Source organism: Lichtheimia ornata, assembly GCF_029851405.1.
Source record: "Lichtheimia ornata isolate CBS 291.66 chromosome Unknown scaffold00048, whole genome shotgun sequence".
NCBI lineage: Eukaryota > Fungi > Mucoromycota > Mucoromycetes > Mucorales > Lichtheimiaceae > Lichtheimia > Lichtheimia ornata.
This window is the reverse complement of record NW_026695368.1, coordinates 22,263-38,213: the sequence shown is the minus strand read 5'-3', so window position 1 is coordinate 38,213 and position 15,951 is coordinate 22,263. Positions and strand designations below refer to the sequence as shown.

General features: G+C 44.1%; 6 protein-coding genes across 6 annotated transcripts; 2 read left to right on the top strand and 4 right to left on the bottom strand.

Moving 5' to 3' along the window:
• Window positions 1-247: 247 nt before the first annotated feature.
• Window positions 248-1,264, bottom strand: O0I10_008768 (uncharacterized protein; the record flags this gene model as incomplete). Its single annotated transcript, XM_058488769.1, has 2 exons — window positions 248-703; window positions 764-1,264. The coding sequence occupies 2 exons, from the start codon at window positions 1,262-1,264 to the stop codon at window positions 248-250; spliced, it is 957 nt and encodes a 318-aa protein (XP_058340395.1).
• A 1,524-nt stretch (window positions 1,265-2,788) lies between these two features.
• On the top strand, window positions 2,789-4,670 carry O0I10_008767 (uncharacterized protein; the record flags this gene model as incomplete). The annotated part of the gene is made up of 8 exons (XM_058488768.1): window positions 2,789-2,860; window positions 2,931-2,945; window positions 3,006-3,050; window positions 3,113-3,290; window positions 3,350-3,479; window positions 3,554-3,809; window positions 3,880-4,404; window positions 4,467-4,670. The coding sequence occupies 8 exons, from the start codon at window positions 2,789-2,791 to the stop codon at window positions 4,668-4,670; spliced, it is 1,425 nt and encodes a 474-aa protein (XP_058340394.1).
• A 355-nt stretch (window positions 4,671-5,025) lies between these two features.
• Window positions 5,026-7,866, top strand: O0I10_008766 (uncharacterized protein; the record flags this gene model as incomplete). Its single annotated transcript, XM_058488767.1, has 15 exons — window positions 5,026-5,160; window positions 5,222-5,252; window positions 5,326-5,454; window positions 5,526-5,591; window positions 5,650-5,824; window positions 5,895-5,928; window positions 5,986-6,087; window positions 6,152-6,465; window positions 6,539-6,615; window positions 6,678-6,793; window positions 6,943-7,083; window positions 7,146-7,267; window positions 7,335-7,345; window positions 7,421-7,586; window positions 7,653-7,866. The coding sequence occupies 15 exons, from the start codon at window positions 5,026-5,028 to the stop codon at window positions 7,864-7,866; spliced, it is 1,833 nt and encodes a 610-aa protein (XP_058340393.1).
• Window positions 7,867-9,232: 1,366 nt separating this feature from the next.
• Window positions 9,233-10,533, bottom strand: O0I10_008765 (uncharacterized protein; the record flags this gene model as incomplete). The annotated part of the gene is made up of 2 exons (XM_058488766.1): window positions 9,233-9,933; window positions 10,005-10,533. The coding sequence occupies 2 exons, from the start codon at window positions 10,531-10,533 to the stop codon at window positions 9,233-9,235; spliced, it is 1,230 nt and encodes a 409-aa protein (XP_058340392.1).
• A 959-nt stretch (window positions 10,534-11,492) lies between these two features.
• On the bottom strand, window positions 11,493-13,409 carry O0I10_008764 (uncharacterized protein; the record flags this gene model as incomplete). The annotated part of the gene is made up of 6 exons (XM_058488765.1): window positions 11,493-11,606; window positions 11,661-12,290; window positions 12,349-12,508; window positions 12,602-13,081; window positions 13,137-13,207; window positions 13,269-13,409. 6 exons carry the CDS (start codon window positions 13,407-13,409, stop codon window positions 11,493-11,495), a joined length of 1,596 nt encoding a protein of 531 aa, XP_058340391.1.
• Window positions 13,410-13,679: 270 nt separating this feature from the next.
• Window positions 13,680-15,665, bottom strand: O0I10_008763 (uncharacterized protein; the record flags this gene model as incomplete). The annotated part of the gene is made up of 4 exons (XM_058488764.1): window positions 13,680-13,789; window positions 13,855-13,926; window positions 13,987-14,354; window positions 14,431-15,665. 4 exons carry the CDS (start codon window positions 15,663-15,665, stop codon window positions 13,680-13,682), a joined length of 1,785 nt encoding a protein of 594 aa, XP_058340390.1.
• Between the last annotated feature and the right edge of the window lie 286 nt (window positions 15,666-15,951).

Sequence of the window (15,951 nt, the reverse complement as noted above, 5' to 3'; positions counted from 1 at the left end):
AGACAAGCACGCAAATAAATGTCATTGATTCGCCCATGAAAATAGTAAGTGATGCTATCATGCATCACACACCGCACATGCTTCTTTGATTTCTTCACCACCAATGGGGCTCAAGTTAGCTTGGTGCTGAGCAGAGTAGTAAATGAAAGCACGCTTATGGATGAGCTTGTGTCACCCTTACTTGGGAAGCCTTTGTACACTCGTTATCCAAACTTTCCCCATCTTCATGAATGTAAACATCTTTTATTCATAGCAAGTGCTTTGCTAATATTTGTGCCAGTGATCCATCGGCTCTCGGATTCAATTGCTTCAATTTGGTCCCATATCGAAGGTAATAAAACGATGCAAGTGACTCGAGTGCTTCCTGCAAAGCCTCATCTTGAACTATCACGATGCATACCCCAGGATAGCCAAAGCGGCACACCGCATCGATTTGGCTTTGATAACCATATATGCCACCAGGGGTCTTTCTTAAATGCGAGGTACGTGGAGGATAATACAAGAACACAGCAGCCACCGGAATACCATGAAGCTCCTCAAGGGATAGATTCTTACCACTGACCACCAGCACACAAGGTGCTCGACGAAAGGTTTCTAATTGCGAGTGGCGCTCATCGGATGATACCTCTTCCAATAGGGTAGTATTTGGCACGTCAAATGTGGATAGATAACCGCTGATAGCTTTAGCATTGATATCGGCATCCTACATCTCACCATGTGTTGGTGCTACACACGCTGTAAAAAAGGAACAAATCTTGCTTACACAATAAAAGATGATACGTTGGCTTCTAAAGAATTCACAGTGGTAGGCTAGGAATTGGGAAAGAGCCCTGTCGCTGTCTTGCATCCTCACAAAGCAATGCTGAACAAGTTTTGAATCAGGCGCATGCTCTTGTGGCCGTTGTGGTGTGTATGTACGTGCATGCATCTCTTGTATATTATTCTCTCTCTGCTGTTGTCGATCGATAGAAAGTTGGGTTCTTGTACGTGCCAACACCTCTTCCATGTTATTCTCTCTCATTGTGGTATTTCGATCAGCCAAAAATTTTAGAGCTGAATTCAACACAAGAGAGCTCTTATTACATTTCGAGTCGTTATGTTTTCTTATGGCTTCGTCAAATTCGGTGCTGTGTATCATTGCATACGAAGATCCATCGAAGCCTTTGGTCCTTTTGTATTGTTGAAGGACGTCGTTGTACAGATCCAGCAACTCGTCATAGCAGACATGGTCAGGATCTTGTTTATGTTGTTGGTCCTCTACCATGAGGAGGGATAGTGTTGGAAAAAGAAAGAGGGAAAACACAAAGCTCATTCATCCATTCATCTTCGTCCTAATAATATTATCGATCACTGGTTCAAGCAGAAATGAGGTCCACAAGGAGGATGAAGCTTTAGCGATCTAGGGAAAGGCGACTTATGATTCGATCCATGTGTATCCTTCACTCATTATTGGTTTCGAAATTAACTGGAATCGTTTGTATTGCTTTATTAACGGGTGTCTCGCTATTACTATGGGGTGATTATTCAGGGTATACAATAATGATCTCTGCACATACACGATATAGGGTATAATCATCACATGTATTGGTTCAATGTTTGTGTTCGTAAAACGATGGCTATCGATATAATTCTATATCCAAATCTTGTACCTGGACCCATGCATCCGCTAGAGACTTCTTGAAAGCTCAAGGGTATCGTTAACATCTTCGCCTTGAAGAAACAGGACACGTTACCCAAATTGCTCGTTACCTTAGATGCAGCCTTTGACCCTCCTTATGCACGAGATGAATGATAACCGGGGCATGTTCTTGAGTTCCTCGATAAGTCCTCCCAACGGATCATCAGCATCACTGTGTATGTTGACAAGTCTCCAATCACCCACGACCAGGGATTGATTGCTAGCACTTTTGCACTGATAGAATGGCTCTAATATCTCTAGCATTAATATCACCATTCTCCAACGTAATGTATAAGCGAGGAACAATATGTCTACTTACATGGGGGCGTGCACACATTGAATGATGCCCAAGGCTGACAAAACAATGCTTGACGGCGTTCCTTTTCTTGTTGCTGGTTGATCATATCATCCCTCATTTTGCTTGAGCACAAATAGCTTGGTCATGTTGCCTTTGTTCTTGCGGCGATTTCACTTGTCAAGGCTGTATAGCTGGGGAACCATTACTCCTTCGCGACTTGCCATGGTGGGTAGCAGCTTGCATCGGAGGGGCGTAAACTACGTCATGCTGTGGCCGCAATGAACATTCTAGCCTTTGGCTTCTGGCAATCGAGGAAAGCTGTCGACGAATGGACGTCCAACGATGTGTCACAAAAAAGTGGTAAATGCTGGCTGGAGTAAAGAAGGAGGCAATTTCTCATTGTTCATGCAGATCCTTTTCCTTGTCCTATCGCTCACGTGATCCAATGCCTGACACAATGAAGAATGGAGGCACAAACAAAGGACAATCGACCAACCCTGCACAAGATAACCTTCTCGGTATCATTAATGGCTGTTAAACTTACCTTTTAATATTAGGAACAAGAGCCAAAGGAATGCTTCCTACCAAAAGGTTCCCATCTGCCTACAGCTAATGGTGGTGTTATCAATGATGTCAACCTTCGACTTGCTATTGCGTGTGCATTATTCAATCAGTGATCTATGGTTTCATGCGGGATTCCCAATCACCTGTGTAAACAGTAAGTGGCAGCTGTCCCATTGATATCCCTTCATGGTTGAGCTCAAACTCTTTTTTCACATCTCTTCCTTTCATTTCTCCCCCCACTTTTTACTATGCCTTCAGCTGCCAACCTTTACAAGATACTTGGCGTCTCTGAAAATGCCACTCAAATGGAGATCAGACAGGTGCGTCTTTTTTCTATTCAAAGTACTATATTGGCTCACTGCTTTTTGCGTTTCCTTCCTCCCCTTTTAGGCATACATGGAAAAGGCAAGTAGTGAACAGCATTGACCGTTTGAGGTTTACATGATTGACACAGCTATTCTATAGGCCGCAAAGTATCATCCTGACCGAAATCCAGAAGGTGGCGACAAGGTAGATGTCACTTGTTCCATATACACAAGGATGTACGTGAATGACCGTGTGCTCCATTATAGTTCATTGAAGTAGCCACAGCATACAACATCTTATCCGACAAAGACCGCTTGAAGGCGTACAAGGATGAAAAAGAAGAGGACACCTTTTATCGTGCTGATCAAACCGACGTCTTTGAGCAAGTGACCACAGCCTTCGCAGAGGAGATACGTAGCAGAATGGATGCCAAGCGTTTGAAAGGTAAATGGTTTTGCATCCTTATTTAACACGATGACGTACTCACACACTATCTTTTCAAGAAAACATTCGTGAAGCCGACTTGGGATTGAATGTGCGTACTATCGTTGCGGTGACACTCAACGAGCTTTACAATGGCGCCGAGAAGCAAGTCGACTATCGACGCATGATCGTATGCAGAGATTGCCAAGGGTGAGTACGCTATTTTATTTACAGCATCATCATAGGCATTGATAAACTATCTCACACATACACCATTTTTAAAGATCACGGTTTACTTTTCAGGATGACAAGTGTCTAACCTGCAGTGGTCAAGGCAAGGTGAAAAGAAACCGCAAGAAAAAGAACCGCTATGTTGCATGCGAGCGATGTCGTGGAAGTGGCAAGATCAAGGTCAGAAAGTCATGCACCGTTTGCAATGGATTACGCTATACCGAATCCAAGGAATCGGCTACTATCATTATCCCAAAGGGAGGACCACGCACTGGCAAGATTTGTCTCACCAACAAAGGTCATGAAACGGTACGTACATGTGGTGGATGGTCCTATCAGCACAATGTAAACTAACATACATCTCTTTATTTCTTTCCAGCATGGTCCACGACCACGTCGTCAAATGAGCCATGTCATTGTGGGTATCAACTTGATTGGACATCGTGATTTCAAGCTGCACCACAACCAACGCGATCTTATCACCTGCGTTCCAATTACATTGAGTGAAGCACTGCTTGGATTCGACAAGGTCTTGTTGACGCATTTGGATGGACGCAAGATCAAAGTATCCAATCCCGCTGGCAATGTTATTGATCCATCATCAAAAAAGTACATTCGAGGTGAAGGAATGCCCATCGCATATGACTCGTCACGCAAGGGCGACTTGATTATCCTGTTTGACGTCCAATTCCCTCGCAAGTTGGTTCTTTCACCATCAAAACAAGATCAGCTAGTCAGCATTCTCAATCAACAACAAGACACTTCCACAGTGCCCTTTGAACGTGTATCTCACGGTGGCAATGATAGCTATCGTCCTACAACAGCTTCCTCGTCATCCTCCTCTGATGCTGGTATTGTCCATGAACGAGCTCTTGTGGATGACACGACCAATGACCACATCCACGTAAGTGCATTGTTTATGCAAATGGTGCATTACATCTTCTCATGCCGCCATTCCTTTTTTAGCCACTTTCCGATCCCGGCTTTTGTGGCCACTGCAATACCAAGCCCCTTTTCGACGAGAATGAAATGTTTGGTGAGAAGCAACAGCCACATCACGAATCGAGATTGAGCCTTGATCTGTTCCTTGATATGATCGGTGTGCATGGTCCTTATGACGATGACGAATTTGACGATGAAGATGATGAAGAAGAGGAATTCTTTATCTAGTTGGATTTGCTGACCACATCAACCACCGACAACAACTACCTTGCTTTATCACGATTGCTCCTACATGAATTAGCCCCTTTGCATGAACAAGAAATAAAAGTTATAGTTGCGCACAGACTTTCTTTTCTTCTCAGTTGACAAGGATGAGCGGCTACAAAAAGGATAAAGTAGCATCTGCACGATGGCAGTCTGTGTAACAAATCGAGGAGCCCTTTTCGGACGTTATGATTGCGTTTGGTGAGTCGCACAATACACACCGCACTCTTTTTTACATTAAAGCTTACGAGGGAGGGGGGCGTGTCAGGTTTTCCTCTCTCTCTTTTTTTCTCTTTTTTCTTTTTCATTCACTGCCATCATGTCTGAAGGCTTCAATTTTCAAGGATACTCTCAATCCTCATACCAACACACTGAAGAATATACCAGCAACAGCTTCGAGCACCCTCCCCCATACCCTGGCACCACGACTACTACCACCACCAGCAGTTACAGTGTAAGTTACCTACCATTGTCATCCCAAAGTAAACGTTGTTGCTCACGTCACCCTGCTATAGTACTCTAGCTATGGAGCACCCGAGTCATCTGGTACGCGATTATCGGTATCCATAGGTTACACACGCAAACATCCGATTGCTAATCCCAAAGCATGGTATTTTAGGCGGCATGGTGGGAGCTGGTGATGATGAGGATGATAATACGCTCAAGGATCAAGAAGACGATGGTCAACTCTTCCTCAAGGTCAATCCCAAGTATGAAAACAAAAAAGTCGATTTCAAGCTCTCTCACTGTAAGAAACAAATGGGACACGGTGATGGTCGTGAAACATGGAGTTTCTCAATCATCTATCATTGTATATAGGCAGTGGCCGTAAGCGAGCCTTGTTGATTGGTATCAACTACTTTAATACACCTAATCAACTCGATGGTAAGGAAAAGCCTGGATTGGTTGAATGATGAGAGAGCTAATCAAAGGGGTTATGAAGGGTGTATCAATGATGTGCACAATATCAAGAACTTTTTGACCACGCTTTGGGGTTTTCAGGAACAAGATATGGTTATTCTCACTGATGATCAAGAAGAAGCCCGCTTCATTCCAACGCGTGCCAACATCATTGCTGCCATGAAATGGTTGGTGAGCGATGCTCAAGAGGATGACTCGTAAGTGTAAAGTGGTTGGTGTGAGCGTTGAAAGAAGGAGGAAGAGGCCTTACACATGATGCGTTTCTAGATTCTTCTTCCATTACAGTGGACATGGTGGATATGTAAGTGGGTCAATGTAACACAGCAACAATAATAATGACATTGGGTATTATGTATAGCTTGCCGATGATGATGGTGATGAGGATGATGGCTATGATGAAACTATTTTCCCGGTCGACCATGAGAACTATGACGATACCACAGGCCAAATTAGAGACGATGTAAGTTGGGTGGTGATCAAGAAACAAGGATGCTGATTACTGTTTTCGGGTATTCCAAACTTAGGAAATGCATGATTTGCTTGTCAAGCCCCTTCCCGAAGGTAGCAGGTTGACCGCAATCTTTGACAGTTGTCACTCAGGCACCGTGTTGGATCTTCCCTACACTTATTCGACCAAGGGTACACTTAAGGAGCAAAACATGTTTAAGCATGCTGGCAAAGGACTTCTTGAAGTGGGATTGGCGTATGCTACGGGTGATCGTGAAGCTGCCCTGACTTCGTTGATTGGATTGGGTCAAAGTTTGTTGAAGGCACGCGATACTCAGGAAGAAAACAGACAAACCAATAGCTCCTTGGCTGATGTTATCATGTTTAGCGGGTAAGTACTATCATCCATGTTGGTTGATTGCTTGGGTGAGGGATGATGGAAAACTGATAACGGGGCTCTATAGTTGTAAAGATGACCAAACTTCAGCTGATGCTCAAGAAGCTGGCAAGGCTACGGGTGCCATGAGCTATGCATTTACGAGTAAGTAAAAGGGAAGATGGTATAAAACAATGACCCTTCTTAACATGTATCTCTCTCCATAGCAACGTTGCGGGAGAATCCCAACCAAACCTATAACCAGCTATTGAACAATGTGCGTGATATTTTGCGTGATCGATACGCACAGCGTCCACAGCTTAGTTCCTCGCATCCTCTTGATGTAAATTCCCAATTTATTTGTTAAACAATGATAATTATCACGGGGAGTGAGTGTCTTTTAAGTGTGGTCATTGTTAAAAGATTCTACGTCACCAGACTTTGTTGGGCGGGTGCAAAAGCAACTCATCATCCCACCAACCAATAATTCAGTATCAGCTACGTGGAAGTTCGGTGGTGGTTGGTGGACCTTGCTTGCTCGCTTACCCGTTTTTCTTCCGACTCAACATGAACGACGAATCCACTGATGGTGCTCCCAACAGCTTTATGGAGAAGAAGGCAGCATTGGAAAGAGTACGCAATGGTAGAATGTGGTATCCAGGTCAACCTCCTCACTCACCCCAATGTACAAAAAGCGATGGCAACGAATACTAGATGACACTACTCCTTTCGTACAATATCGTTGGATTGGCACTGGTGTATTGTTACTTCTCTTTTTGGCGCGTATTTTGTATGCACAAGGCTGGTATATTGTCACGTAAGTATAAGGGATAAGAAAGGAAGGGAATAAAAAGGGTTCAATAGCACTAAACCAATATTGTTAGTTATGCGTTGGGTAAGAAGAAGTGAAGCCATCGACTTTTTGGCCCTGGATCCCTGAAAAGACTAATACGGGATGATGGATCTTTAGGCATCTACTTGTTGAATCTGTTCCTCGCTTTCTTGACACCCAAGTTTGACCCATCGATCGAATTGGATACACAAGAAAATGAAATGGAAGAAGGCCCTGCATTGCCCACCAAGGCGGATGAGGAGTTTAAGCCTTTTATCCGACGTCTTCCCGAGTTCAAGTTTTGGTATGGACTAAAGAGGGGGGGAGGTTCATAGATCAAGGGTTGGTTGCTTACATTTTCATTGTTCAGGTACTCTGCTACCAAGGCTACCGTGATTGCCATTGTATGCAGCTTCTTTAGCATCTTTGATATCCCAGTCTTTTGGCCCATTCTTTTGGTGTACTTTTGCATTCTTTTCGCCATCACCATGCGAAGGCAAATCAAGCATATGATCAAGTACCGATACATCCCATTCGATTGGGGAAAGAAGAATTATGGACCAAGCAGTAGCCGAAGCAGGTGATCCCGCCTCCCCCACTTTCATTGTGAATAGCCAAAATGTATTATTACAGCAGCAAGTGTTGGAATGAATATCCATCGGTATAATAAAGATATAAATACACTCGTCTTTTCTATTCTTGTATGTACCCTTGGATACAATGTATGATGCTGAGCATTGTCGTTTATGCTGGTAGGTGTGTGTACGTATGTATCTATTCTTATTACCTGCTGGGAAATGTCAATGTCAGTTTACAGTCATATGACTTTTTACCGTAGCACCGAACAATAACATGCTTGTGTACGTGATGCGAACAAGAGAGTCCAGCCTTTCTCAACACGGATGGACTCGCAGATAAACACATAAACAGAAATTATGTATCGCTTTGGCACTGTGGCAAACATCCTTTCACACGCACAATGAGCCACAATCTTCATTATCATCATCATTGGTTCTTTTATGTAATCCATGAATAGAAGCAATCGCAATCCCATCATAAAATAGGGGGACCAGATCACCCTAGAGTGACCGTGAAGCAGCAAAGAAAGAGAGTCTATGTCCGGCGACGATATCGTCATCATGTGTAACAGGTGACCCCAAAGGAGGAGAGCCCGTGGTGGAGCAAAAGATGAAGATTATGAGATCCAGAATATACATTGTGAGCGCCTTCCTCATTTCTCCTTCAGCAAATGGGGCTTGTTATGACTGTGAAACAACATTGACTTTTACAGAAATATATAACCTTTTCACCTAAGCCCAAAACAAGAATGTGGAATTGTGGATGTAATGGTAAATTGACAACCTTGTTGCATGTGCTTTTGTGTTCCATGTATCAAAGTGTTGAGAGAAGGAGTGTGTGTGTGTGCGTGGGGAGCACATGAGAGCGTCGGTGATTGAGAGAAAGTTCCACACACATTTCAATGCAATGTATGTGTCTTTATTTGTTTCTTGCTGTGGATGTGTGTGTCTCGTGAGTGTTCAAAAAGTCAAAACCCACTCATGTGTGCATGCACGACCTCGGTTGATAACCCAAAACAGCGCGGGACACCATGTGTCACCATGAAATGAGGTCACGACACGGCGCTCGTGCCGCATCGTGATGTTTAACATAGGCATCATTTTGTTATGTGTGTGTGTAGAAGAGTACATGATTCATGCAGTAGATAATGCATGGGTTGTAATTATTATTAGATGACTTGCATTAGTGTATAAGGTAAGGTGTACGAGAGAAAAATGCAGACTAGTAAAACATTGTGTGTGTGTGAGAACGCGAGGGGGAATTTACAACAAGAAGGGTGAGGATGTAATAGGATTAATAGTAAAAGTAGGGTTCTTTGTGCGTAGTAGGAGAAGTTGAAAGGGGGAAGGTAATAAATGCATATGTATACCTCTAGGCTTTGGATTGAAGCGGGAATTGTGATGATGATGGCAAAGACAAGGGTGAACGAGGAGTGGTAGGAGAAGATGGCTCCGCAGGTGTTGAGCTGCCAGAATATGAAAGACCAACATTTTCTTCTTCATCCGAACCAGAATCAAAACGTCTCAAACGCAAGGCCATAGGCTCCTTGAGTACAAACACGTCTTCCTCACATTCCTCCATTGTGGCATCATTGGCCACCACCTGTAATGGCTTGGAAAAGATATGATCATAGTTGAGTCGAAACTCGATGCTCCGAATGAAATCGCGCACACTGATCTTTTGGATGCCGAGATACTGTAAACGAGTACGGCACTCTGCCCGTAATGGCGGCAAGTGCCGACGTGCAACGAAAAAGGCCGAAAATGCATAGATGGAACCACCCACTAAATCAATCAAGTAGTGATGTGTCAAGTACATGGTTGCCCACCACATCCACATGGTGTAAGCAATAGCGATAGGCCATGCACGTGGAAACAGGTATACGAGGAAACACATTTCAATGGTAGCTGATCCTGAATGTAAGGATGGGAACGCGCCAAATACCAAGGGAGATGCTCCAAAGGAAGAACCATACAGGTTCAAACCAAGGATCTTGTCGATACGTGCAAGACCACCAGCTTCACCGGGAACTGAGTAATCGGCAGGTGCGGAGCCATAACTCATTTCATACCCTATTATTGTATCACAATTAGACAAATCCCTTCTTGCCGTTTTAGCAGCATCATCAACAACAACAACTTACAAGGCGAAGCATTGGGGAAACACAATTGAGTCAGCACACCTGCAAGGTTCATGTAACCAAAGGCTTGGCCATACACAGGCAATGACTTTGGAGGACCAAACACGAAAAGTACTGCGGCGAAAAAGAATGGCAATGAAAAGTGGATAACACCATAGGGTAACCAAGCAAGTACATCAAACACGGGGTGTTGATTCTTTGAAATGATTTCTGAAAGGTTGGCACCATACAAGATACGTTCGAGGCTGGGAAGGATGTTGACAAAGATATGGTGTGGGCGATAATCCTGTGGGATGAAGCGAGAGGCGTAGAATGTGATGAGCCAAGTAAAGATTGGCATGGCTGGGATGGTGAAGCGTCGAATGTAGGGTATCATTGTCGAAGAAACGAGGAGAATGCCCAATGCAAGACGTACAATGAGTGGTGGTTCTTGAATGATGATGAGATCAAACGTGAGCAAGACACCCATGACAGCATAGCCAATGTGTGTCCATGTCCATTGCCGAAGCATTGATGGTGTGGCGATAGACATGTTCGTATAATTGAATTATTAAAAAGTAATGGGATTGTGATAAAAGTAAAGGGATTTAGAAAGTAGAAAAAGAAAACAAGAATGGGCGAAACAAGATGTTGCATCCCGGGTGGCCGGTTTTATATATGCGGAACTCCAAAGACGGCAAGGCAAAACGTTTGCACGCTGTTGCAAAAATTTTCTGTGTTACCTTGCTCCCACGGCCCGAGTCGTTTATCCGGGCATGGATTATAGATGCGTGCGTGCTTGCATGTGAGTAATGTTGTTTTCATCACCAAACCACCACATGCAATGTCATCTCATCCACACCTACAACAACCCAACACACACTTTTGTAGGTATTCTGCAAGGGCCTTGTTTACCCAGATCTCCCCTTATGCCCGACATTGCATGATTGAAACCCACCCCTGTCTTGAGTTGAAAGCGCGTAAAATAAATCTTGTCACTTTTTCGCTCACTCAGTCTGTTCGTCGCGCAACCACCGGCCACAATTTAACCGCTCCGATAAGAGCTTCTTGACCTCTCATCTTGCTCCGCACGCAATATGTGTGATGATAAATAAATGAAAAACGAGACGGGGTTCGGCCACAGCGCCGCTTTGTAACTTTTTCGGGTCATACGATGCAAAATGATGCACCGAATCAACCCCCATCATTCACCCGTCATATAAAAGGTATCTTATATATACCTGCATGCGGCAACACTACGTCAATTGCTATGCACACATTGGTTACTATGGCGCAGTGTTTTTCCATACTGACGATGTCATTGTTTGTTGCTGCTGCTGCTGATGCTGAGTAGTAGTTGGTATTCAACAAGGCATATCCATTATCCACATTATCGGCCATTGACATGGGACCCGACACCCACAACAACACTTTTTTGTGTGCCTTACATTGATGACACGCGACATGATGGAAAAACAAAAGATAATATTATTTACACATTTTCTATCAACATTATGCAATATGGGTAACACCTTTGGCCTTGCGTTGTTGCTGCAACGTTTTCCGTTGTCGAGTTTCCTCTTGCTTGAAGGCTTCCTTGGTTGATTTTTTGGTCTCTCGTCGGTTCTATTCATGGCATATAAGTACACATGGATGTATGTCATGCCTTTTCTTATTTACCTTTTTAGCTTCCTTGACCGCAGCTTTGCGAGCTTTCTTTTCATCTTTGGATTCCTTCTTTGATCTTGCAACACCCAAATTCACAGGTTCAATTTCCTCTTCCTCTTCCACCTCATCCTCTTCATTGTCCTCTTCATCATCATGTGCTTCTTCTTCTTGAATGGGTTGGTGTTTGGGTTTCTTGGGTTCTTGTTCAACTAAGGATGGCATGCCAGTTTTGGGGTTGATGACAATCTTCTTTTTGGGTTTTCCTCGGTCGGAAATCATGGCTGGATGATTCTCGAGATTAGAGTAAGTCGACAGCACCGTTTGACAATCCCACGTTTCCCGCTGTTTTACGGGCCGCTCCCAAATGTCGACACGATCCACTTCCTCTTTGCGGCTCTTTGGTTTATCCTCGACATCCTCATTTGACAATCGAATGGCACCAAGAGACTGACGCAGGGTATCCAATTTCTCGCCACTTGTATCGCCCTCCAATTTCGGCTTCATTTTGCGTCCAACGATTTCATACTTGTCCAAAAAGTCATCCAAAATACTGTCAAAGTCGGCACGATCCTCCAAGTTTTCCAATCCATTGCCTTCATCCTCCTCCTCGTCATCATCTTCCTTAAAGTATTCTTCTTCGATCTAGAAATAGAATAAAAGGGTCATTTGACGTGTTCATGAGATCAAAACGATAAATTACCTTTTCGAATCGATCATCCAATAAAGTCAGCTGAGCATTACGATGCATGACAGAAGATGACACCGAGAAGCCTGTACGTTTGGTTTGTCGTTCAAGAAGATCGTCGTCGTCATCGTCAGAATAGTCTGATGAACCACCTCTTTGTTTGCCTCGTTGGAAACTATATGCACGTATACATCAGTCATCCATTGCATATATCACACACACAACCCCCTTTGTACAACAAAAGCCCTCCCCCCTTTGAACAACTTACTTTCTAAACGCAGCTTCCCAGTTGTAACTACCATCTTCCATTTCCTCTTCGTATTCTTCATAGTCTTCTTCCTCAGGGATGTAAGGATCACCCTCTGCATTCAATTCGTCGAAAAAGTCCTCATCCACTTGACCATCGGCATATTCATCATCTTCCAATGCTTCCAACACCTCACGAAGACGAGGATCCATATCGGGTTGTAAACCTCCTTCCAAACCAGTAACATTGGCCATGGCACCGATATCACGTTCAATGTTGGATGGCATAGCATCGGCTGGTAGTTCAATCACTTGTCGTTCTTTTTGATCTTCCTTGAACATCAAGTCACCACCAGAAGACTTTTTGGGCTTTTCTTCACGTTGAGGCGCTTCCAAAAAGACGGCTTCGGTCGAATCACCAATCGTTCTCAAATGTTGCGTATAATCGTAATCACCCACATCATCAAAGTAAATGCCCTGGGCTGTGGCCTGACTCACACGCCTATGATCCTCAACATCAATATCATTGCTCGTATGACAACAACAACCCATCCTACCTATCAATCTCATCTTGGTTGAGTCGCACAGGCTTATACTTGACAGCGTCTATCTCTTCTTGTGTCTTGTGCTAATCGTTTGACTTGTATAAGTGAATGCTGATATAGAGGGTGGGTTGATTGGATCCTAACCTTCAACATGTTGGGAGGAATAACCTCTTTGAGCACTCGATCGGAAGCATCGGCATCGTGGATCAGTGGATCGCGTTGCGATCGGTGGACAACGTGGTAGTGCTTGGCTTGCTTGCGATCGATAAATGGCTTTTTACCCATTGGAGAACAAAGATAAAATAAATTTTCTCGAGTCGGATGAGGAGGAGCTTTGACTGCAAAGCCCACCAATCATTTTGGTCTGTTCAATTCCTGCCGCATGCATGAGCATGGTTACTAAACTAAATGTGATGATGATGATGAGAGAGAAAGAGACATCCACCATGGATTTATTTTGATATTACAAAGGATGTTGTCATGGAAGAGAGAAAAGGGAAAATGGTATCATTGGAGAGAGAGAGAGAGAGAGAGAAAGGAAAAAAGCAAAAAGAATCAAAGCGCAGGGTCATAATGTACAGGACACCCTTTGCCTCGTTCTAACCACTCAGCAAGACAATGACGATGGTATGAGCATAAGCAAATCATTCTAGCAATCTTTTCGCCTATTGATAGAGAACAAAGATGAGATGTTGTTTCATAGCACATCGCCTTGTAGTAATATCATTACCTGCTTTAAACTCTTCAAAGCAAATGGGGCATTCATAGCTGATTTCGGGTGAATCGGATGACAATTCATATACTACATATCAAGGGAAATTGATCAATGCCTTGATCCTCATCAACGACCATTCTCTCTTACCTAAGTAACGTGGTGGACGTACTGGTGGGCTGCCAGCATTCAAGCACATTTGTAAATGGTTCTCTTGATCCTTTTTTGCCATACCAAGAAGATCATGGCCACATACAGGGCATTCTGACATGAGGCTTTGTGAACTTCCTGATCGTCTCATGGTGACAGGTGCTGTTGCTCGTCGTCTGGTATTGGAGGAAGAAGAGGAAGGCACTTCTTTGATGGGTAAGCGAACACAAGCATCACATACACGTTGTGGATGCATAGCAATCAATGGATAATGGGAAGGGTCGACAGCAGGGTCTTGAATGATTTCATTTGGAGGAAGACGAATACGGTGACTACTGCATCGATCACATACCACGAGACCACATCGCCTGCCCAAAAAAAAAGTGGCCATAAGTACCACACCACATCACTCTCCCCCTCCTTGTTGGCATGGCAACAACCTACCTGCAATGATGTCTCCGCACAAGGAAATTAAATCTTCTGTTACAACGACGACATTCAGATGCATGGCGATCCGCTTCCCATACACGTCGATGGGTGTCAAGTACTGTATGCTCCGATTCATCATCATGGGTCACGCAATCCTGGTTATTGTCCAAATGTCGAGAACGGGTATCTAATGTCAATGATAAATCGGGTTCTTGGTGTTGCATCGATAATGGACCATCTTGATAGAGTTGTTCAGGTGATGATGATGAGGGTGGTGCTGCTGGTGGTGGTGATGGCGTGGGTGGGTGAATAATAGGTTGTGGAGTAGTATCAGCAATAGTAGGTGGCGGCGTTGGACCCGATCCATTATTATCATTGCTGCTGCTGCTAGTTTGTGGACCATGTGTATCCATCGTCGTCGTCGTCGTTGTCATTTGCTCTTGTTCCTCCTCCTCGTCTTGAAGATGGGTTGTAGCAACAGGGTCATATTGTTGTAGTTGTTGTGATATCTCATCATGCTGCTGATCCACCATCTCATTTTCTTGTGAAATCGTGGGTTCACGTGGTGTGCTTGGTTGCTCATGTTGTTGATCCACTGACTCATTTCCACTTTCCTCTTGTGTATTACCGCTGTGCTCTTCCTCTTTGAGTGATTGTTGATCAGGGGTAGTAGTCGCATCTTCCTCGATGCAATGTATAGGTGTCTCTTGTGCATGATCCTCATCCTCATGTAATGGTGTCTCCATATGGGTTGCCGAATCAGTGATTTGATGGTCTTGACGTGGTGAAGAAGACGAAGATGACGATGACGATGATGATGCATCATGCGTTACTTGATGATCTTGATCCAACCTTGAATCGTCGTCCTCACGTTGTTGCTCATCCTCAGTGTGTGATTGTTGCTCATCTGTATCCAAGGGCAAACAAGTATCCGTATCCAAGGGACAATCATCATGCTCCAAAGTCTCAGCGTTGGATGGTTTTGGAATGGCATCTTGCTCGTTTGAATTATCAGCAGCAGCAGCAGCAGGAGGAGGAGCAGCAGGAGAAGAAGGCTGACTATCGACGATACACGGTCCAGCCGATGGCAACGTCGTTTCCTCTTGTGCACTAGACGAGCTTGATACTCCTGAAGATAGCGGCGAATCACTGTTGCAAGTAGTTTCTGGTTTGGTCATTGGAAGGGATTCTGTCAAAGTGGTATCGGTTGCTGTGCCATGTGTGCTGGGTTGATGCTGTGGTTCTTCCATGGTGTACGATCTGTTTCAGAAAGGAAAATAGGCTACTTTGGTGGGGGTTTTTGGGTTTTCTCGCAAGACAACGTTGAGAAAAATAAAGCCGTGCTGCTGCGAGATTAGTTGAGGGACAACGAGATGGAACGCAACATGCAAAAAAAAGAACAAGAAAGACCGTTCTCGTCATATTCTCTCTCTATGTTGCGCTTTGCTTAGCATGCCTGCTGCCTTTGAAACCGCACTTGGCCTCTGGTTGATGCATCCAATCACACGCCAGATGTAGCATGACTTTTAGGCGACC